Below are 24,264 nucleotides of genomic sequence, written 5' to 3' on the forward strand. Positions count from 1 at the left end.
TCTTTTCTGGAATGTTTGAGATGTTGAAGTTCCTGGTCACCAAAAGGTCTAATTACCTCTTTTGGTTTAATTATCATCCGTTATTGTTGATTCTGAAACTGAGATGATTTTACCACGTGCACAACAGACAATAAGGCATGTGGTGAACTGTTGTACAAATGAATATGCATCTCTGATTCAATGTATCTATCTTTTAAGTTCAAACGTGAATTTCTGTACTTTATTTTTGTATATGAGCACAGTAATATGTCTCTGAGGTTCTATGGTCGTACTGGGAAAAGCGTAACCCCTGGAGTTTCGAGGATGTATTGGGAATCTTGTTTTCAGTATTTTTGATGCCCGGGATAGATGATGTTCAATCTCATGTTCCTCTTCTGTTTTGTATTGTAATAAATACACCATGTCTAATTCCACATTTGGTATCATATACCTGAACTTCGCCTTCAATTATACCAATAACCCGTAACCCCGTTGGTCATTTACCGCCCTATCCTCTTTATGCCGATTTGAACAATATTCCACGTGTATCCGTCTGTTCTTTTGTTTCATACACAGGTGAATCTATCATGCCGATGCTATTGGCTATGTAAAACACAGCAATCAACAAAATACACATGTTGAATGTTTTAATCGAAAGCGACAAATTTAACACATACAAGTTGAGCAACTAAAAGGAAATACATTAATCTAGATTGTCATATAATTACAAAACCTTAATTGTCCATTCCAGTGACAATGTCCCAAAAATATTTACGAAACATGTATAGTTAGACTAAAACCATGAACAAACCCCAACACACTACATCCGATGGGTTACTATCTCAACAGACGAAAAGCTTCTAGCAAGTACGATTGGTTTGGTTTGGTTTAAGGACGTGCCTCCATGTGTGTAGTGTGTGCGTGCTTGCGTGTGTGTATACAGAAAACAGTGTATGTTGATGTGCTTGCATCCTTGTGATAGCGCGGATCTGATGCCGACTTTATAGTGCTCACCAAGCACAGCATTCCACCCGATCATCGGGTGAACCAGTTGTTGCCATTCCCCTTAATACTGAACGTTAAGTAGGGAATAACAACTACCAGTTTTACGGACTTTCGTATGTCCCGGCCTAAAGACAGAACCCAGTGCCTTCCTCACCTGGGCGAACGTCTAGCAAATCAGAAAAACTTCAATAGAATAACGTACCTTGCATTCAAAAACAATTTCAAAATAACGTGATATAGTTTTCTGCAACTGCGAATTAAGTTTTTAGTAAATAAGGATGTAATCTAAGATATCAACAACACTAAAGCAACTACAGAATCATTTGGAATGTTTCAACAATCAGTCTCGGGTAATATCTAAACTATCAAGAAATCAAATCGTGTAAAGCTACCCATGTACACACTCAGTTGAAGTAAATGGAATTCAACTGATCCAATAATATCAGGTTATCCTATCAAAAGTAAACAGTATCGGAAAATTCGGAAAACCAAATGACTACTCACTGTGTCAGATCCATGCACAATTTTCTCCTATGACGGGCAAAAGTTCACCAGCCAACACTGAAGCTGTGAAGAGAAAAAACATCAGTAATGCTTAGAAGAACAACTAAGTAGGTAAATATCCAAATCCGCACTATAAGACCAACCCGTATACGACCCTGGCTGTTGTGAGGACGTTAAACCCAAACAAACAACTAGACGAATCAAATACAGAGTATCAACAAAGCTAGTTCTACTGATGGGCAGACGAAACCCAAACAACAAGCTAATCTAACATGTGTCGCCTGTGCAGGCAACTCTAATGAGAAAGCAATCCCAAGCAAGCACTTTTAGTAAGGAATCGAAGCAACGTATGTCAAGTGTGATACGCCAAAACGCGGAAAGTTGAAATTTGACAGAAAAACCTGTAATATATTTTAAACACTTTCCCTTCTAGCATTACCTTACACAATTTGAAAGGAATTGATTAAAAAATAAACATACAAATGTAGTTCTTGCATTTATTACACAATGCCCTTATTTAGCAATAAAAGGGGCATAACTCCACCAAAAAAGCACGTAAACCTTTTAAATGCCAACTTGTCCGAGCTATATACATGTAGGTAAGCAATATGTGTACCAAGTAATCAACCTGGTCATCGTACGGAAACCTTGTTTCGGACGACGCAACCGCGACGCCGACAAAGCAATACCTATAGGTCGCCTTGTGTTGCAGGCGACACAAAAAACAGGAGGTTCTACGCACCCAGATCTCGAACTTAACTTAAATAAGACCTATTGAGCACCTAAATAAATTTGAGCAAGATATTCATCATACTCTTGAAATAAGAATCATAAGGATAAATCATCAGCTTGGGACCATAAAAACTTACACTGAAGGTCATAAGGATAAATCATCAGCTTGGGACCATAAACACTTACACTGTAGATCATAAGGATAAATCATCAGCTTGGGACCATAAACACTTGCACTGAAGATCATAAGGATAAATCATCAGCTTGTGACCATAAAAACTTACACTGAAGATCATAAAGATGAATCATCAGCTTGGGACCATAAAAACTTACACTGAAGGTCATAAGGATAAATCATCAGCTTGGGACCATAAAAACTTACACTGAAGATCATAACGATAAATCATCAGCTTGGGACCATAAAAACTCACACTGAAGATCATAAGGATAAATCATCAGCTTGTGACCATAAAAACTTACACTGAAGATCATAAAGATGAATCATCAGCTTGGGACCATAAAAACTTACACTGAAGGTCATAAGGATAAATCATCAGCTTGGGACCATATAAACTTACACTGAAGATCATAAGGAAAAATCATCAGCTTGGGACCATAAAAACTTACACTGAAGATCATAACGATAAATCATCAGCTTGGGACCATAAAAACTTACACTGAAGATCATAACGATAAATCATCAGCTTGGGACCATAAAAACTCACACTGAAGATCATAAGGATAAATCATCAGCTTGTGACCATAAAAACTTACACTGAAGATCATAAAGATGAATCATCAGCTTGGGACCATAAAAACTTACACTGAAGGTCATAAGGATAAATCATCAGCTTGGGACCATAAACACTTGCACTGAAGATCATAAGGATAAATCATCAGCTTGTGACCATAAAAACTTACACTGAAGATCATAAAGATGAATCATCAGCTTGGGACCATAAAAACTTACACTGAAGGTCATAAGGATAAATCATCAGCTTGGGACCATAAACACTTACACTGTAGATCATAAGGATAAATCATCAGCTTGGGACCATAAACACTTACACTGTAGATCATAAGGATAAATCATCAGCTTGGGACCATAAACACTTACACTGTAGATCATAAGGATAAATCATCAGCTTGGGACCATAAACACTTACACTGTAGATCATAAGGATAAATCATCAGCTTGGGACCATAAAAACTTACACTGAAGATCCGACTTTTACGAAATGCAGAAACAGGGCTACTACTTCGAAAATAATTCTATATGGATATGTGGATAGTGCCAACATCATCAGTGGAGAAACAATCAAGACAAAATTCAGCCATCCCATACAGACAAGCATATTGAATAAAATATGCGTTTGTCCGTCTTTATTCTGTGCCTGTCACCACCACTGATCATCCAAATACATTCCGTACCTTAGGCGATCATCCGTCTTACTCAGTATTCCACAGTACACAACCAACGCGTTTATGAAACGCAGAGGCAGGACTACTACTTCGCAAATAATACCGCCTCAAACGTCACTCCCTGAAGTCAGGGGACTACATGGAGAGTACCAACAACATCAGTGGAGCAACAACCACGACAAAGGTCAAGCATCCCGTATAGAAAAGCATTACGAATAAACTATGCATTGGGCCGCCTTTATTCTGTGCCTGTCACCACCACTGATCATTCAAATAAATTCTATACCTTAGGCGATCAACCAACAAGAACGTAGTAAAAGTAAAACACGGGCCGACACCACCTCAATGGGGAACGAACGACAACTCCATCAAATATCTGCTCACTGTCCACGACACCGGACCAGGTAGAAAAGGGATTCCGACAGAAGGAATTATCTCGAAGTGTTGTGTAACATACAACTGTAGTTGTGGGAAATATGAACAATCATAGAATGCCGATGAGCAACCTTTGGATACAAATATATCAAACATAACTGAAATATCTACTCCGAACACAAGTGAATGGAATAATCACATTCCTAATACAAACCTAAAAGTCCACTTGAAACAATAATCGAAAAAAATCGAATTTGCATTCCAATCAGCATATTTATTGGGTGTCGCTACCGTATCTAGAAAAGATAAACACAAAGAAATCCTATATGCCTTATGAATGCCAACATGTCTATCTGAAATAACGCTACGCAATACATGTATGTACAATACATAGCAAAATTAGAGACGATCTCCTATGGAGACTTGATACATACTTATTGGTCCACATCCCGATGTGATCGCATCACACTATAGGGGGAAAGTGTGAAAGAGATATAGAGAGGAGTGAGTTAATAATAATGATCGCCAAAATAAATATCCCCCCCCCCGACCCCCCAATTATTATATATACGAGTAATCATTGGGGGGTCATTTTTACCGAAAGTCGATCTAAACCCCTAAAACATGTAAAATTACTTTAAACACCTCAGTTTAGGTGCAAATATAGCAATAACAAATTAGCAGGTCCCTGTGCATCAGATCATGTGTGCCATTGCTAGTTAAGATCATCTAAATATCAGGATACACGCAAGACCTAGTTCGGACGACCCAGATAAAAACAGAGAAACTGTGGCAGTATTATATCCAAAACAGAAGGACTTTTTTCATCGTGGTTTAAATTCCTTGCAAAAGCTAAGGTCAAATTAATAAAAAAAAAATGTGACTAGGGAGACACCGCAAAACAGGTAAAGGTGCAAAAGACCAGACAAGATATAGGTGTCAAGCGATGCAATGGGGCCAGCGGAGGAGCGATTTTGTTTTTTTCAATGTCCTCTTAGTAAGAACCACAGAACAAAACGCCGATTCTGCAGGAATTCCCATATTAGTTGCCTTTTAACATATAGTAAGATAAAGCTGATCTATTATTTCCCTTCACCCGCAGGGGGTTACTCCAAAAGATTACAAGGTTCCAAAAAGGGAAGCCAATTATCAGCTCTGCAGTGAAGGAAGCAAGATCAGTAGAAAAAAAAACTTAGCAACACAACAGGCTAGATGATATGCCTCGCAATGAGATGAGCACCATAAAGGCACAGGAATATTCATCAAGATCAAGAGACACCAAACTTTTCCATAAACTGGTTAACTTAACAAACAAAAACAAAAAAACAGAAAAACACAGACCTACACGGAATCAAAAGAAGTATTAAAGCGATGGCCAAATTATTTCAAACAAATAGCGAACCTTGCCGTAACAGAGGACCAAAAGTCTTCAGCGACACGTCTCGTAACTATACAGGAAAAAGATTCATCATAAAAGAGGACAAGATCCTTAACAGATTGGAAGTGTCAGACATTGAGGGGATCGCGATAGAACACCTACAACATGTAAACCCTCACATCGGACTCATTCTAGGACGTTTAAAATAACACAAGGCATGAAAGGGGGATATAAATATATATTGATATGAACTCTATAGATAGTAAAAAATCGAATTACATGGATTCACCTCAAACAACGTCTTTTTAAATGTCATCAAGGTCATCACATCAATGATAGAATTGACATAAAATCAAAAACAGAAATCCCATACAAAACGGCGTTACAACAGCTAGGAGCACCCCCACCCCCTAAGTCTACAACATCGGATATTATTTTCTGCTCCCGTATGGACACCCACATCGCCTATCCTACTTGTGCAGATGACACAACTGTTTCCCCTGCTATTAGTCCTGTCCATGGAATTAAGACAAAGAGCAAAGAAGGTCGTATTGTATCTAAGCATCTCTTGAAATAAAGGAATATCAAACAAACCCATAAAAATATGATAAAACCATATTATACTCTACTTGGCAATAGCCTCAACGCGTAGAAATGGGTACACATACATTGTCTCTGGGGAAATATAAGGCCTAGAAATATCGCGCCTTACGAGATGCAAAGAAGACCAACGTTTATTCCAAAGATTAATGAATAACCTTCGCCGAGCGTGCGGTAGCTCCTGGAAAATATTATCTTCTGTCACCCTGGACAATCAAAGAAAACTCACAAACAACACAGGAGTAGAACCGCATACTCCAGAAAGCCAAACATCACATAACATATAGGCAATTAAGTGTGGGAACAATTAGGACAAGCTGGCAGAAGTAAATGTATAACTGGTTACACAAACCTATAACCAACGACCTAGAAAGGAAAACTTCAGCAGTTTGAAACAGTGACATCTGCGTTATGTGTCACTTAGAAGAGGAGGACCATCCTATCTGTTGGTTCCATTTGAATGTACGCCTCTGATTTCTCTCCCTATATTTATTCCCTCTTCATTTCTTCTTCCCAATTTCCTTACATGTACTTACTTACCCATCAGTTAAATACCTTATTTCGATAATTTAGTCAAAAACAAATATTGTCATTGAAATTAACTAATAGCATTTCCTATCTTTAAAAAGGCAAAAAAGTCAGTATCTAACTTTTTAGTTTAAACATATTTTATTGCCAAGCAAATGGATTGGGCACAAGTAATCAAACTTATATTAAGCCCTTTCCTAACAAATTACAAGCATATATTTACAATAGTATAACAAGATGGCAGAATTAATATACATATATACACCATTTCATTTTTAAATGCTTTAATTTATAAATTCGAAATTATAAGAGAGACAGAGAGAGAAAAGGGGGCAGGGGGAAGTGAGAGGGGGGAAAGGGGGGATAATTGTCTGTATTTATAATACATACATCCTCATCATTATTAATGTATGACATATAGTATCTGCCTCTTAGAGAGAGTGGATATTATGGTTCAATTGAGAGAGAGAGTGAGAGAGAGGGAGGACAGGGGGTGGGGTATCTAACTTGAGAATGTATTTAGCCATAACGATACATGAGATAAATAGACACTATTTTGGCAAATTGTATCTTTTACTAAAAGTTGTCCCCACACTCAAAATAACACGAATTCTAGTTTATATACAGGGACGTGCCTTTATCTTTCACGTTACGCCGTTCCTATAGATTCTATATAAATTCCTTCTCAGCTATAACGTCCTAATTTGATTTATTTTTTTTACAAAACTTGAAAATATCTAAGTCCATGATAAAATCAAACAAACAAACAAAACAGTGACAACTGATAAAAAAAGTTCTTCCTATATTGATTAAGGCCGAAGATCTTGTGAAACAAAACGAAAAATACATTGCAACTAGTTTGATGTCAAACCGTAACTTGACTTGACTATCGCCCCTGCGCCAGAGGCATGGACTCCCATGCCTATCATTTCTACATGAATTTATTTTTAAGTCAAAAAGCGCCACTACTGTGCCTACGTTTTATTTAGTTAATAAAAGTGTGTTTATATTCGTCTAAAAATAAAGACTGCATTCTCTGGTAGCTAGCCGTTGTTCGGAGTGGATTCATTTACTAGGAGCGGGCCCAGACTCCAAAGCAGAGCCTTGGTAGCCGGGGTAAGGGGGGCAAGGGGTGCAACAAGCAGTGTGTTTTTTACCATTATTATTAGGTGGATTCATCTGCATACCAGCGTGTAGGCAGCTAGTTACGCGCCTGGTTATCATATAGCACAGGCCCCTGTGCATGGAGAACCCCGGAACTTTGCCGTAACACGACAGTTCCGGCTCCGGTTCTTATTTGTTTATTGACGTGATAAACGTCATCGATATTTGTGTACACACACGCATGTTGCAACATCCCCACCATGGATGACAGTGATACAAAAAACTTGGTAAACGGTGAGTTATTTATCATTATCATAACTGTAAAGTTCCCATTAGTCTTTTAATGATCTTATGTTCTCGGTTATATATAATTTGTTCGTTGTTCAAAAGGCACATTTTCTAAATTCCGCTAAATAGAGTGCCAGCTGGCAGCATTTCTGTTTATGATAACGCTCTGTACATCAACGGCCCTTTCGGCACAGCTCAGGAGCTACATAATAAGTTTGTATAATTTCCTGATTGACAGGACCATTCAGTGTGCGTTAAGGCTGGTTTATAGCACTAAGTGTTTTAGCCGCACTGCCGCAGACAGGTAGCTATAGACACCGGTATACGTACTGTACAGCTGTACGAGAACGCCATCGGTCTAGAGTCAGCTGAGAGTAGAGGGTCAGAAATGGCCATGTACTGGACATCTGTTTTATTCATTCACCTTACCCACCCTCGCTCTGTCTGAACAGTCTAATGAATCAAAGGAACACAACTGTTTTGAGCGAATTAAATAGTCGTTAAAGAAAAAAGTGTAGTATCATAATGATTGTTACATTTTTTCGTGTAGAATTATTAATTTGTTTCAAATCATTTAGACATATATACTATGTATATGATTTGACAGATGAACTATTTAATCAACAGTAAACAAAAACATTAGTATTCATGTGTTTGTTTACACTACATGGTCCTTAGATTACATAATCATCTCATATATTTTGGTGAGCGTAAGCATGCAAATTTCGTAAACATTTACTGAACTTTCTGGGAAATTTAATTACATGCTCCATACATAACACGTCACCATAACATGGTCAGAAATGGAATTATAGGTGATTTAGAGTCATACAAATAACATATCGTCAGATGTTGCTTACTATATTTAGTATTATAGATATTATCAAACAATTAACGCTCTGTTAACTTTGCAGATCAATACACATATGTGACATGCTGTCAATCATAAATAAATTTAATTTGTTAAAACTCAAACCAGTTTTCACACATATCGAACTGATACTTGATATACAAGTGTATTACATTCACATGAAAAACATATCTTCTAATGTTGCTTCCCTTAATAAGGGCCCGAGCTAGCTGCGTCGGAGAAGCAGGTGTCCTACATGTATATATATAGTAATCACAGTGTCCATCTGTCCGTCCAATTATCTGTCTGGCCAAACTTTTGTTTCTGTAGATTATCTCAGAAGTCAAAAGAGACTAATCTCTTTGAAATATTTTATGGTGATACACTGGAATATATAAATATGCGATAGGTGTGTAAAAAGTTACTTAAGGTTAAGGTCTAGGACACACTTACTATAAAATAGACCATATTGTGGGACCCCTGCTTCACTGTTTAGTATTCTTCAAGTTTAAGTCAGGCGATAGTTCTTATCACTTAACCTTTTAAGTATCACCCAAATAAAATATTGGATTTTTTTTCCTTTGGGCATGTATACGTATATGAACTCGTACAAAAGTAACCCCCCTGACTCGGTATAACAATTTGTTTACTGTGTACATGTCATGTCATGGAGGTTAACACTGGAAACAGGTTTTTTTTTCTGATTCATGTTGTCAGCTAATTATAATACCATAAAATAAAAATAGCATTAAGATATTCTATAGTTTTCGAAGTTTGAGAATATAGTGCATATAAAGCAATACATCATTTAGAGGAGAAAAGGACATGATGTCACTCTGAGTGACAAAATCTGTAGTAAGCTCGTGAGATTTTGGGAGATGTACATGCAAGTTTATGCCATGTTTGAAATGACTTTTATAGACTTTGCCTGTTATCGGACCATTTTGTTTTGCAGCAACAATTTTCTTAGGTTGAAAAACTGAAATCATCTAATTATTTTACAATGTGTGTTTACATCAAAGATAAATCCTTTTTATTAAAGAACTGCCAGCACAAGGTTTAGCTGCACACGGAGATGCAGGTTCCACTTTACAACCTTCAAAGGCGAAGAACATAACGGAAGTGCACAATGAGGAGGAATCCGAGAGTAAAGTGACAGATATGGACAATAAGCCACTACCACAGGAACCAGATGGAATAGAAAGTGGGTCTTCAGAATTTGAAGGTTAGATTAATATATTTTTCTTTCATTTTTTTTTTTTTTTTGCATATATGTTGTAACATTTTCTGTCTATGTCTTTTTGTTTTATTTGAACAGGTGACAAAATGCGTTCATTTGGTATGTTGTACATATATTATTGGAAATTTTAAAACTGATCTTTCTTACAAAAAAAATATGTTTTTAAATAGCCACATGATTTCATTGAATGTAAGATATGCAGGAACATGCAAGAATTTTTTATCTTCAACTGATTCATGGTTAGGTGGACAGTGTGTTTACATGATGTAATTGTTGACCGAGAAAGATTTAGTGTAAGGGAGGTAAGAAGGGTTATATCTTGTCAGACTGGGATCTGACATGTACATCAATGACAGTTACAACTTCCTGGTACAAGTGTCATAGAAAATCAAGTTAGATACACTTGTTGATACACTTGTTAGATGTACACAAGGTCAATATTGTATCCTGTTTACTCATGCAGATATTATTCATGTTTATAACAACTCAATGCTATTGATGATGATTTGAAGTTGTATTCTTGTAAACATCTAGTTAATTTAATCTGATTGTATCCTACTATCAAACCATTTTTCCTGAGCACATTTGCTACCTAAATCAGCCACTGTAGATGGAAAGAAAGGTGGCTTATGTAAAGTGTAGACATTGCTCACTGCTAAAAGTTTAAAGTGTTTCTAATTTTTAAAAGTGTTAGGAAGCATAACCAGCAAAACCGTTTGAACACAATTGTTCAAAGTTGATATTATAAATAAGATTATCAGGTCCTTGAAAAATTCCAGATATATTCTATCTTAGAATTAAAGTTTAATATTTTTGTATGGGGTGGGGGTTGGATGTTCATTTTGAATGTTGTTCCTGTAGTTTTCATTTTGAATTTCCATATTCTTGAAAAATGCTATTCCGTCTTTGCGTATTGTAGAGTTATATTCTCTTGAGAGCAGATATTGATTGTTACGTCATTTGTTTGTGAGAGTAACGTCATCAATTTTTGAGAAAATGACGTAATTTTCTTACACAAACCAATGACGTAACAATAAATACCTGCTCTCAAGAGAAGATAACTCTGCAATACGCAAAGACGGAATAGAATCTTTGTGATAACTTGATGTTAAACCTGTCAGGCTTTAAACAACTAGTTGGTCCTATGTGTTTGTACTACAGCATGATAGATGCGTCAATAGTAGTCGTAGACTAATGGTACGAAGTCGACAATGGTAAGTTAACGGTGAGTTAATGGTAAAATATTCTCTAATTTTGAAGGTTCTTGAGTAATTACCGTGATAATTCAAATTTATTCTTGTCACCAACAGATGATGAGGATGAAGTTGAGGATGGTGAGGATACTGGGGATGAGAGTGACATAGAGGACAATGATGAAGATGAGGCAATCAGAGCTGGTAGGGACCCTAACCCTACACTTCCCAGCACGGTCACTATTCTCTCTAACAACGCCGAAACAAAGGTCTACCTTGTTGGCACGGCTCACTTCAGCCACGAAAGCCAAGCCGACGTGGCAGAGGTATGGATAACAATATATTCTATGGAAAGGGATAACCTGAATCATCTTCCTGTAACTGATCCCTCACAGGTGTTCCAAATCCTGATTGGAACAATCCGTCACAGGTGTTCCAAATCCTGATTGTAACAATCCGTCACAGGGGTTCCAAATCCTAATTCTGATTGGAACAATCCGTCGCAGGTGTTCCAAATCCTAATCCTGATCGGAACAATCCGTCACAGGTGTTCCAAATCCTGATTGGAACAATCCCTCACAGGGAGACAATTATGAACAAACCCCTATATTGAAGGGCACAAATGTTTTCTTAAAGTGAAAAAATAAATAAAAAAAATAACAGAATTTTGTAGATTTCAAGGGTTTAGGATATCAGATATAGAAGACCAGACACTCTAGTTTTACTTCAGAAGACAAAATGTATTTCCGGTGGAGTAATGCCCCTTGATTGAAGCCCTGAAGGGTTGGTTCCCAGGTGTGTATGATATCCTATCATCAGGAGTGATAAAGGGCTACTGTATTATTCAAGATTGTTCCCTTGATGGACATCCTTTTTCCCAGGAAAAAGCTCTGTGTAATTACCAATTTCACGATTGTGTGACAAGTTTTAATAAAATAGAATAGTGTCTCATCAAAGTGAATATAATATTCGTAGTTATTTTTACTTTTTTAAATATATTGCACATGTCTATAACTGTACTTTGGTCACAATTCACTTAAAACTTTAATTAAAATAGTGTTACCACTGTTGGAAAATGTATCTGTACTCATATTAATTAAAAAGGTGTTAAAAATTCAATGTTTATGTTATTGAATAAACAATCACACCAAATACGCTCCAGGTGTGGATGATAAGGAAGTCAAATAAGTCGTGTACATTTGTCTTTGGTCAGACCATACAGAAGACCCAGCCAGACATTGTCATCGTTGAGCTGTGTGATAGCCGCGTACACATGTTACATCTGGATGAGAAACTTCTGTTGGAGGAGGCAAAGAACATCAACTTCCAGAAAATCAAACAGACCATCAATGAGGTATGGTATTAGATAATTGTGTGTCACCTGTACTCATTATCAAGTGATAGTGTTGTATTGATGGTGGATAGTGAGTGACTGTCTCGTTCAATCTGTCAGATACCTTTACAGTTCACATGTATGATATCACATGTATGTATGAATATATTGGTGATATATTTTGTTTATTCACAGTAAACCATGAAACATGTTTTGTCTTCTTTTATTAGACTAAATTGTCTATGCAGAAGCAGTCGAATGAGCTTTAGAAGTGCGGGCCATATCTATTTGAGGCCCAAGACAGGATACCTTTAGCAATTCAAGCTTTAGTAGTATGGGGCCATATTTATTTGAGGCCCAAGACAGGATACTTATCAGCTATACAAGCTTTAGTATTGTAGGGCCATATTTATTTGAGGCCCAAGACAGGATAATCATGAGCTATGTAGAACTTGAAATATTTCTCAAACTAATGAGATAAACCAATTACATGTATGGGCTATTTCAGTTTGGGGCTAAGATTCAGTAACATCCCAACTTCTGCTTGCCCCTCTTTTAAGATTATGAAACTGAATCTTTACTCAATCTCACTCGGTTACAAGTAATAGATTTCATTGATCCGGGCAAAGAGTGTAAATTCACAGCTTAACGTATCTAAAATATTTTGGAACCTAAATATAAAAGTTTCAAAGAAATGAGAAGTGTTTTATATTTGACAAAGTGTTTAGTCAGACAATATGTGTATATTAACAGATGGATACCCTGGTTATATTATAAGGAGCATCTTCAGACATTTTACTCTTGCATTGCAAAAATAAGTGTAATTTAGCATTGAATCCTCATTTGGAAGTGTTTGTGCAAGCTTTAAGGCGTAAAGATCATTTTGATGTCTTTGTTTATGTGAAGTATATGCATTTGTTCAGATAAAGAATTAATTACTCAATTATGTAATTATCTATTCAGCTCAAATTTTGTACATTTCAAGATTATCAAACCATGCAGTTACATAGTAGGTATCTCAGTACATAAAACCTCGACAAACTAACAACCCACATATCAAATACATTTCATTACAACAAAAGCAATTGTATAATACCAAAAATCTGCTTTAAGTTATAACTCCTGTAAAAATGTTAAATATAAACTTTATTTATTTTAGAACAATTATAAAACAAGTTTTTTTTCAACTTATATTAATCACTCTTGTTGGCCCGGATGTTAGCATGTGGGGGGTCTTAGTGTGGGAGGAAACTGGAGTATCCGGGGAAAACCCACATGATCGGGTAGGTGACCCCAACCTTTTCACGTCCGATCAGGGAATCGAACCCCGGCCGTTTTGGTGAAAGGCAAGTGCCCTATCCACTGCACAACCCGACCACCCAAAAAATGTAAAAATGTTGATGTAATACTTTTGAAGTTTGTTTTTAGATGATTTTTTATGGTCTTTGAAATTATGCAGTGAAGTTGTATGAGACGATTCCCAATGTAACGTGTATGTATGCTAAGTAAATAAAGAATATATTACCGTATTACAGATAGGATATGTTCAGGGTATAGCCTACCTACTGCTGCTCAGAATGTCGGCACACATCGCCAAGGAGCTGGGCATGGCGCCAGGGGGAGAGTTCCGACAGGCCTTCAGAGAGGTCAGTTTTATCGTACAATGTACGGTGTTATCCAGTGAATAAACACATGTCATATTTTTGTTGCGTATTAACCCATGTAATATGACCTATCAGCCCTGTTTCTATTGTGACGTCACGTCTAGGACAAGTACATGATGTCACAGACTTACGCACTGGAGTCAAAATGGCAGCTTTTTACATTTCAAAGTTGCATGAAAATTGTCATTTTATACGAATAAATGCCACAAATCTTGATTATGTGATAAAAAGGATCTTACACACATTTGCATTCCATATGAAATTTATGAAACTTGTCACACATTTTTCCATTTAGCTCCCCAGAGTCTCGCTAAATTGAAATATTCTTAGACTTGTTTTCATAAATCTCATATGAAATGGAAACTCGTGTTAAATCCTATATATATGTCATAACAGATACAGTTTGGTAGGAAGACAGAACTTAGTAAAAATTACATTTCATCCCAACATAAAAAAAATATGGTTTATATGACTTATTATTTTCTATATCTCATCTGAGTAAATTATATAAGGAAGGGGTTCAGTTTAACATGTTTTAGTAACTGTGTACTAATTTAGACTGCAAAATAAAGTAAAGCACTTGACTTAAGGTTTAATTGAACTAATATTTTAATGTTACAGTTCAAAAGCTTTGGGAAACTTGAGTTGTTCAGAATAAAATAAACAATGCATGGTATGGTGTTCTATAAAACGCAGTTCAATTGTTTTCTTGAATTTCAGGCAAAGAAGGTTCAAGTGTGTAAAATGATAAAGCTAGGAGACCGTCCCATACAGATCACTATGAGGAGAGTACTCGCCTCCCTGACCTTCTGGCAGAAAGTCAGACTGGTGTGGCACCTACTTTTCTCTATAGACTATAAATACAGGTAAGGGGACCCCTGATGTTTGTATGTTGTCAGAAGGTGATAACTACTGCTGTTGTATGTTGTTATAAAGAGAAGATAACTAATGTTGTTTGTACACTATGCTATCTTAAGGAGAATATTACCTTACAGTTTGCATGGTGTATTGAGGAGGAGATAATTAGGGAAGATAACTCATGCTGTTATAAGGAAGAGGTTGCTCCTGCTGATTAAACAGTATACAATGTATTATCTTAAGGAGAGGATTACCTGGCTGTTTGTATGCTGTATTGAGGAGGATATAACACATTCTGTTTACTATTGTATTAAGGAGGAGATAACTCATCTTGTTTGTACAGTATATTATCCCGAGGAGAAAATAACCTTGCTGTCTGTATGGTGTATTGAGGAGGAGATAACTCCTACTGTTTGTATGTTGTAATAAGGGTGAGATAACCCACACTTTAATAAGAAGGAGGTAGCTCCTGCTGTTTGTAAAGTACATTCTCTTACAGAGAAGATTACCTTGTTTTTAGCTCACCTGGCACGAAGTGCCAAGTGAGCTTATGCCGTGGTGCGGCGTCCGTCGTCTGTCCGTCCGTCCAGCGTCCGGCGTGAATATTTTACTTTAAACGACTTCTTCTTAATAACCAAAAGGCTCAGGGTGTTGATATTTAGTTTGTAGCCTATGCTGGGATCAAGGACTAGTATGTTAGTTAAAGTGAATGACTTTGACTTATATTCAAGGTCACAAGGAGCCAATATGTTTAAAATATTTCAACAACTGCTTCTGAATAACCAAAAGGCTCAGGGTGTTGATATTTAGTTAGTAGCATATGCTGGGATCAAGGACTAGTATGTTAGTTAAAGTGAATGACTTTGACTTATATTCAAGTTCACAGGGGTCAAATATGTTAGAAAATTTAAACAACTTCTTCCCAACAGCTAAAATGCCCAGGGTGATGATATCTTGCCAGTAGCATGCTGAGATAAAGGGCTTCAAAGTGTGTTAAAATAAATGACCTTCACCCATATTCAAGGTCACAATGAGCAAATATGTTTAAAATATTTCAACAACTGCTTCTGAATAACCAAAAGTCTCAGGATGTTGATATTTAGTTTGTAGCATATGCTGGGATCAAGGACTAGTATGTTAGTTAAAGTGAATGACTTTGACTTATATTCAAGGTCACAGGGGTCAAATATGTTAAAACTTTAAACAACTTCTTCCCAACAGCTAAAATGCCCAGGGTGATGATATTTGGCCAGTAGCATGCTGGATGAAGGGCTACCAAGGTTGTTCAAATGAATGACCTTCACGCATATTCAAGGTCACAGGGGTCAAATATGTTAAAAACTTTAAACATCATCTTCTCGATAACCAAACTGCCCAGGGAGATGATATTTGGCCAGAAGCAAACTGGGATGTAGGGCTACAAAGTTTGATAGAATTAATGACCTTCACCCATATTCAAGGTCACAAGGAGCCAATATGTTTAAAATATTTCAACAACTTCTTCTGAATAACCGAAATGCCCTGGGTGATGATATTTAGTCAGTAGCATACTAGGATCAAGGGCTACCAAGTTTGTTCAAATAAATGACCTTCAATTATATTCAAGGTCACAGGGGTCAAATATGTTAGAAAATTTAAACAACTTATTCTGAATAACCAAAAGTCTCAGGATGTTGATATTTAGTTTGTAGCATATGCTGGGCCCCCCGACTACTATGTTAGTTAAAGTGAATGACTTTGACTTATATTCAAGGTCACAAGGAGCAAATATGTTTATAATATTTCAACAACTTCTTCTTAATAACCAAAAGGCTCAGGATGTTGATATTTAGTTTGTAGCATATGCTGGGATCAAGGACTACTATGTTAGTTAAAGTGAATGACTTTGACTTATATTCAAGTTCACAGGGGTCAAATTTGTTTAAAATCTTTAAACAACTTCTTATGAATAACCATGGGTCCCAGGATGTTTATACTTTGCAAGTTGCATCCTGAGATGAAAGGCTATACAATGTGTTCAACATAATGACTTTGTTCGACTTTCAATCACAGTGGTGAAATGTTTTAAAAAGAATTAACAGGGTCTTTTAAATGAATTTTAATCATAAATACTGATATTTTGCCTGTAGCTTTATTTTAGATCACTTTTAAGGTTACAAGTGTGAGTTTTATACCAGGTGAGCGATGCAGGCCCATTGGGCCTCTTGTTTGTATGGTGTATTGAGGAGGAGATAACTCCTAATGTTTGTATGTTGTAATAAGGGTGAGATAACCCACACTTTAATAAGAAGGAGGTAGCTCCTGCTGTTTGTAAAGTACATTCTCTTACAGAGAAGATTACCTTGCTGTTTGCATGCTGTAATGAGAAGGTAATAACTCATTATATTTGTATGTTGTATTGAAGAGGAGATACAGTTAGCATGGGCCAACTTATATAAATATGTATGATGTAATTTTATTTTTGTGTTGCAGTAAGGAAGATATAGAGAAATGTAAAGACCGAGATTTACTAGAACAGATGCTGAAAGACATGGCGGGAGAGTTCCCTGCCCTTGCCAAGGTTGTTGTCGAGGAGAGGGACACCTTCCTAGCATTCAGCCTAAAGAATGCTGCTGTCACCTTCAGAGAGTACCAGAGAAAACATGGTACGGAGAAGAATAAAGGTATCTTAACACTGAGTTTAATTGTTTTTCACCAAAATGCAGAGCAGGGACACGGTGGTGACCTCTGTCCATCCATCTGGTCAGGTCTACATTCCCACACTGCCTAACTATAGCACAAGCTTTTATTCAACTTGCATACAGCTTATGTGTATGGCAGTGATGTGTATGCAGAAATCAAATAATGAGAGATTTGTTCCTTTTTTTCCTTTCAAAATTTCAAGATAGATATACATTGGTTTGTCCAGAATGTACCTCTCTTGGTGTAGGATAATGAAATTCTTGTTTAGATGAAGTGTTATGTACCAAAATCAGTCACTCTGCCCTAAATTGTTACACTGACCTACATAATATTGATAAATTGCCTAAAAGAGGGCATCTTTGTTACTCTGAGACACAAGATCTTCAAACTTGTGTGCAAAAGTATATTATGTTAGAAAGATACATAGTCATGCATCACAACTGGGTCACTCTGACCTACATTTCACATCTATTACGGAAAAAAATTCCAGATCAACCAGGGGCTTTACTGCGATTGGTTACAACCACAAACAGGCTTACTGCCAGTAAAGCAAGAACTGAGCTTGTCATTTAATGGTACCATGCATTTTCTGTATGTTTCTAAGGGAAAGAGAAAAAACATTTAATGCAGTCTTGATTGCAAAGAAAATATAAATAGTTTTTAGATGATTACACAGTCAATGAATGAGTACTGCTAAAATAAGTGATATTTATTGTTTCAGCCTTAGCTCACCCTGTAGTGGTGGTTGGCGTGGTGGGGATAGGACATGTGCCTGGTATCATAGCCAACTGGGAACAGTACCGACATAACATAAAAGAAATTACAACGTAAGTCATCAGGTATTTGCTGTACATGAAATTTTTTTGCTCGTTAACTCTTCAACCCCTATGTAACTTTAGTAAACTCTACCATACATTGATCTGGATGAGTCCATTTTGGTTTACAGTAGTGAAAGGGTTAATAAAAAAAATAAAAAAATAAAATTTCTGGTTCAATACAATAATGTTATATTCTCACTGCATTTTGTAATCTTTTCTTGCATATTTTGAAATCAAGAACACTTGAAATGGTTGTATATGACGAATCTGTCATCAATTTCATCCTACTGTAGATATCTGTTTGAATACATAATGCCAAACAAAGCACATACTGTAAAAACATTTCAAACTCAACCTGATGCATGCAGCATAAGCTTACCTGCCCATAGAATCAGGTGGGTGAGACAGGTCCGATGTGACCTCTAGTGCACATTCGATAAACAATTCAATAGGTATCTATGAAATATGTAATGAAATAGAAATTTTAAGCTGATGGATTTATTTTCAGTGTACCCGATCAGTCCGTGTCTATAATCTGGAGAACGTTTGGATGGGCATTCAGGATATCACTTGTAGGAGCGGTCGGGATGGGCTGTTATAAGTTGTGTCGATGGACCTTCCCTATGCTAGCATGATAGGACTTCAGCTAGTAATTCTGGTTGTCTCTCTTTATACCGAATATGGCTGCATTTTAAGTTGGCATTACACACTCAGAGATCTACTCATCCGAAGACTTGAGCAGTCTTTTATTACCTAGTCAAAGTAATCGTCACATACAGAATGTTTCTGCCTAGTCAAAAAATGGTGTTATATGGTATATGCTTAATATTGAACCTCTTTATATGGTACTATCTCATTATAATTAACTTGCAGTTATAAATGTATACTGTTTGAATTTTGTTAAACATATACTTACAAGAAGTCAATCTCACTCAGATATGCTGGTAAACATTATCTAGAAACATGTACACAGGGTCAACAAACAGTTAAGTAGTCTTTTATTAATAAAAATTTCCATGAATAAATCTTTGCAAAAGTAAATTGATCTAACATAATTAACTCTTGCGTATATTATAGCAGTTTGTAAAAGGTCCTGTATGAGAAAACCTTCAGTGGTTTACCTGGTATGTTACACATATTTCTATCGTCCAATCAATCTTTCAATTTCAGTTTTTGGTCATACAGTACATTTCACCTAATATCATGTCTGTTAATGTCACTTTTCGGTTATTATCATGTTTTTTTGATGCACCATTTTTCCTGCTATATAATCTATGCAATTCAATTCTTTGTACACGTATTTAGATTAGTCAATCAGAGAATGGTACCCCGCTAGTATACATTTGAAACAGAATATTGTAGGTTCGGTTACAAATCTTTATAAACACAGAACAATCTGGAAAAATATAATGATATAATGACCTTTTATTATTTAATTTTGATTTATTTTCTGAATAGCCTATTTTTGAAAATATGAACACAAAAAGATTCCCTACTAATGAAATTTTCTTCTTTTCCATATTTTTGCCATTTTTGCTGGATGAATTGATTTTAAATGACGATAATACTCCTGTACAATACAGAATCACTTTACAAGTCAGTTATTGCTTCAGCTCATGACAATGAGGAACATTTGAACTGAACCAAGACAGTGGTGTCATCGAGTACTTTCATTGTTATAACTATCCTTTCCAAAAATCTCTCTTTTGCCATATTTTTTGCACTAATGTTCTTTTTTAATACACTGTATTTCAATTTTATTAAAGATCACATGGTTTTGTTCCTACATTTACAATAAGTTATTAAACTCATTCACCCCTGAAGACACATTTGAACTCTTCCAATTACAAGGTTGGAATAATCCATTAGGTAATTTCAGGGTTGAATGAGTTAAGTAGGAAAAAGATGTATATTCCATCAGTTTTTCATTAAAATCCTTTTGTTAGATTGACTTAAGGCTGGTTGTAATGTCTTTGATAAAACCAGCAGAAGTGACAATAAAGGGAGATAACTCATCAGTGTTGTGGTAAACGGTGACAGGAGAGATAATGATAATTTATGTGTTTGGTCTAGGGTGATACATTTGGTGCTATTCTCATAATGTTGTATATATACTAACTTATGTTTGTAGATTTATAATACACTAATATGTCTTGGTGAAAGTTGTTTGTTGATCACATATATTTTGTACCATTATTATAACATAACAATGTCTGAAGCTCTTTTCATTCTTTCTAGTTGTATTTTTTTACTTCAATTGTTTATCATACCTAAGTGCATATTTGTGTTCCAATGAAGCTGATATTCCCTGTTTCGTAGTGTTTATCTGATATATCTTTAGAGATATCCTGATATATCGTAAAGTTGCATTACTCTTAACAATTTGTTGTATACGTAACGTTTTTTCTGCTAATGTTATCTTTTTATGTTGTAACGAAGTGACAGTTTTCCTCTGCAGCTTCAAAATCATTTTTTATACCATGCTGCATCTTTTCTTAATCTTTATACAAGTTATATGAAAACATTTAACTCATTAAAGTAATATTAACTATGACTGCCAAGCATAAAACTCTAACAGTAGCTATGAAAACAGTGATTAAAATTATTAATGAATAGTATAAGTTTGGTAATTAACACACGCATCTTTGTTTGATATAAAGTACTAATGAATGAATACAATTACACTGAAACATGTTGTTTTTTCTAAAAACATGTTGTTTTTTCTAAAAACAAGTATTTATTATTTTCATGCAAGATTTTTTCAATTTTTATTAATACTTCATAACTTATCCAATATAATTTTTTAATGGGATGACAGTTAAATAGTTTGTTAAATTGATGCCAATGAATACTTTCGAAATCCACTCCGGAGGAATTGTGACATGATATAGACCCCATTCCCCTCCCAAACCTGACCAGGCCCGGTCATTGATATATACATTTAGTACTCACATTGGTGTACACTTTAAACCAGGGCCCATATTCATGAAACCGTTCTCATGCTCAACTCAGATCTTTTACTCAAGCCCATTTTCTTGTTCCAGTGATAAATTAATAAAATTTCACAATTTCTCAATGATTTGGAAGAATTTTAGAGAGACTAAACCAAATATCGCTTTTTCACAAATTACACTTGACCTTTTGGCCATGTCACATGACTTATGCAAATTGCAAGAAAGTTGGTTTGAGCACAAATTCCTTGCTTGAGCATGAGAATGGTTTCATGAAGGCCCAGAGCTTTACAATCGTAAGTCTGATGATCATGGCTGAAGTTTCAGTGAAGCAAATGGCACATTTGATTTCAAGACCTCCAGCCACACTGGAATGTTTGTAATGACCTGAAGTAATAACAAGGGTGAAGTTGCACAACTTTTTCTATCATAACTCACATTTTATTTTGCCTTGTAGCAAAGTAAGTCTTGATAAAATAGAACACAGAAAACCAAAACCCTGACTGTCCTTACTTTCAGTTATAGGAACCTCACTCCAGTCCCCCAATAAACTCCTTGCTTTAATACTGAGTGACAGATTATCCAAACAGATCGATGCTCATCTGAACCATTCATATATAATTATACTGGTATACAACATCATTCTGTATTATATAAAAGGTTGCTTTGTAGTCAAGTAAGTCTTTTCAACAAAATAGCCATTACCGGAATACCCATTACCCAATCTTTCAATTATTCGAACCTTGGTCCTGTCCCCCGATAAATACCTTGCTTTAATATTGTGTGACAGTTATCCAAACAACTGGTCATGCAAACCATATATGTCTCTCGTGTGATTTTGATGATCAGGTCTCAACTATAGTGTTATATCACATATTGTGAGACATGTTTGTAAGCGATACAAAGTTTAAAATTTATTCCATATTAAAACAAGTGTTATGCTTTAAAGAGTTTGTAGGTCTAAGGTAACTCACTCTAATGAAAATACATGAAATATACCAAAGAATGTTTAGTGCTAAGGTATATTAATTCAAATCTTTGTGATATGTCACATGTATAATTAAGATAAACCTTGGTACTTTTAAATAGTAGAACCATAATTTATGCAATGTACTGTATATGTAGACATTATGCAGAAGAGATGAGATTTTGCCATTGATATTTCTGTTTATTATATGTAATGTTACCATGGTATTGTTTTTTGAATGAAAAGTTAACATAAACGTTACATACAGTATGTTGTAATTGTTAACTCTTGGAGTGGATTTGTCAATTAGGTGAAAGAAATGTTATGTTCAGAAACTTAAGGAATTGACTCCATCCTCTAATTCAGAAAACATGATGGCATGTTACATCTTACAAATACCGCTATCTCTATACACTGTTTTAAAGAATGGAATATTTTCTGAAGTTCTTGATACAAAGCAACCATAAGGAAAATAAGAAAATATCTAAATAGGTAGAATCAACATTTTATGCCAAAAAATATATCCATATTACAATATGCATATAGACAGAAAGCTTCAGGGGATATCAGTATTAGACATATCGACAGGTAACTTACCCTGAAATTCATCCTCACATTTTTTTAAAGCGTTAAGAAGATTCTACTATCCTTAGCACAATCAGGTCGGTCTACTCTACATGCAGTTTTTACCAATGATAAATATACCAAATATACCAAGTGCGCATTGTGCAGTCAAATATTTTCAGAATTGTAAGGAATAAGAGCCCATGTTAAAGGAAATACTAAATTTGTAATATAACTAATCTAGAAATACATTTCATCTTACCTGGCACAACATTGCGGTGAGCTTATACTACAATGTAGGTTGCATCGACGGTCATCCATAACATATGCTTTAAAGAATAACTGGTCTAGATTTGGCTAAATTTGGTAAGGAGCATCCCTGAGCATATAACGGGGACAGCAGGTTTAGTAAACAAAGGGTGGGTCAAATAAGAGAATTTTGAGAAATCTATAAACATCTTTACTTTAATATGGCAATGCACTTTTGAACTACAGTAATCCGATATAGTATATAGACGGTACCTATTGCTGTTTGAGGCCTGATTGGAAATCCAAGAGGTCTACCATGTCCTTTCATTGGCTGGGGTATTTTCAATTTCTTTGCTTCCAGTTTTTCATTTTCGTTCTTAGTATTCCTTTCCTGTTGCTGAGAAGGTTTTAATTTTAGGGTTGCTTCCTATTTGGAATGAGACATTTTCTACAATAATTAAATTTCACCAGTACATCAAAGTTAACAATTGTTTTTGTCATTGCTTGATAACCTGTGGTAACTGTAAATGTAAAATTCAAAGTCGTCTACCAATGATTTTAAATTAGTGGAACTATTTTCATGTGTATCGTGTTATAAGACAGCATGTAAGCTATTCAGCCCCCATGGGCCTCTTGTTTAAATTCCTGCCCTTTCAGGTAAGCATACCAACGCAAACGATTTTTTAAAGGTGAGATAAAAATCATTACTTGTGTCTATAGTGCTATATTGATTGCCCACGTTTGTTGCTGGCTAGGCCTCGTTAAGGCTGTGCTGGGTGATACAATAGATAACCAACACGTCGGGTGTTTTTAGCCAGAGAAAGGAACAACCATCCTTGCCACATCGGTATTCGCATGAAATGGTTAAGCTTTATATAGTCTTATGAAAAAACGTGCCATTTTCATATTCTGTTTAATGATCGTCTTAGAAATGCGTTCGGGCTTATGAGGAAACTCATTAAGATTACTGGCAATAATTC

At 35.8% G+C, this 24,264-nt stretch overlaps 1 protein-coding gene across 1 annotated transcript; it reads left to right on the forward strand.

The window, feature by feature from the left end:
* Positions 1-7,843: 7,843 nt before the first annotated feature.
* On the forward strand, positions 7,844-19,769 carry LOC110456516 (traB domain-containing protein-like). The gene is made up of 9 exons (XM_021507306.1): positions 7,844-7,921; positions 9,808-9,990; positions 11,316-11,524; positions 12,412-12,552; positions 14,067-14,177; positions 14,916-15,061; positions 17,526-17,716; positions 18,457-18,562; positions 19,062-19,769. The coding sequence occupies exons 1-9, from the start codon at positions 7,888-7,890 to the stop codon at positions 19,186-19,188; spliced, it is 1,248 nt and encodes a 415-aa protein (XP_021362981.1). The 5' UTR covers positions 7,844-7,887; the 3' UTR covers positions 19,189-19,769.
* The last annotated feature ends 4,495 nt before the right edge of the window (positions 19,770-24,264 follow it).

This window comes from Mizuhopecten yessoensis, unplaced genomic scaffold (genome assembly GCF_002113885.1).
Source record: "Mizuhopecten yessoensis strain PY_sf001 unplaced genomic scaffold, ASM211388v2 scaffold8777, whole genome shotgun sequence".
NCBI lineage: Eukaryota > Metazoa > Mollusca > Bivalvia > Pectinida > Pectinidae > Mizuhopecten > Mizuhopecten yessoensis.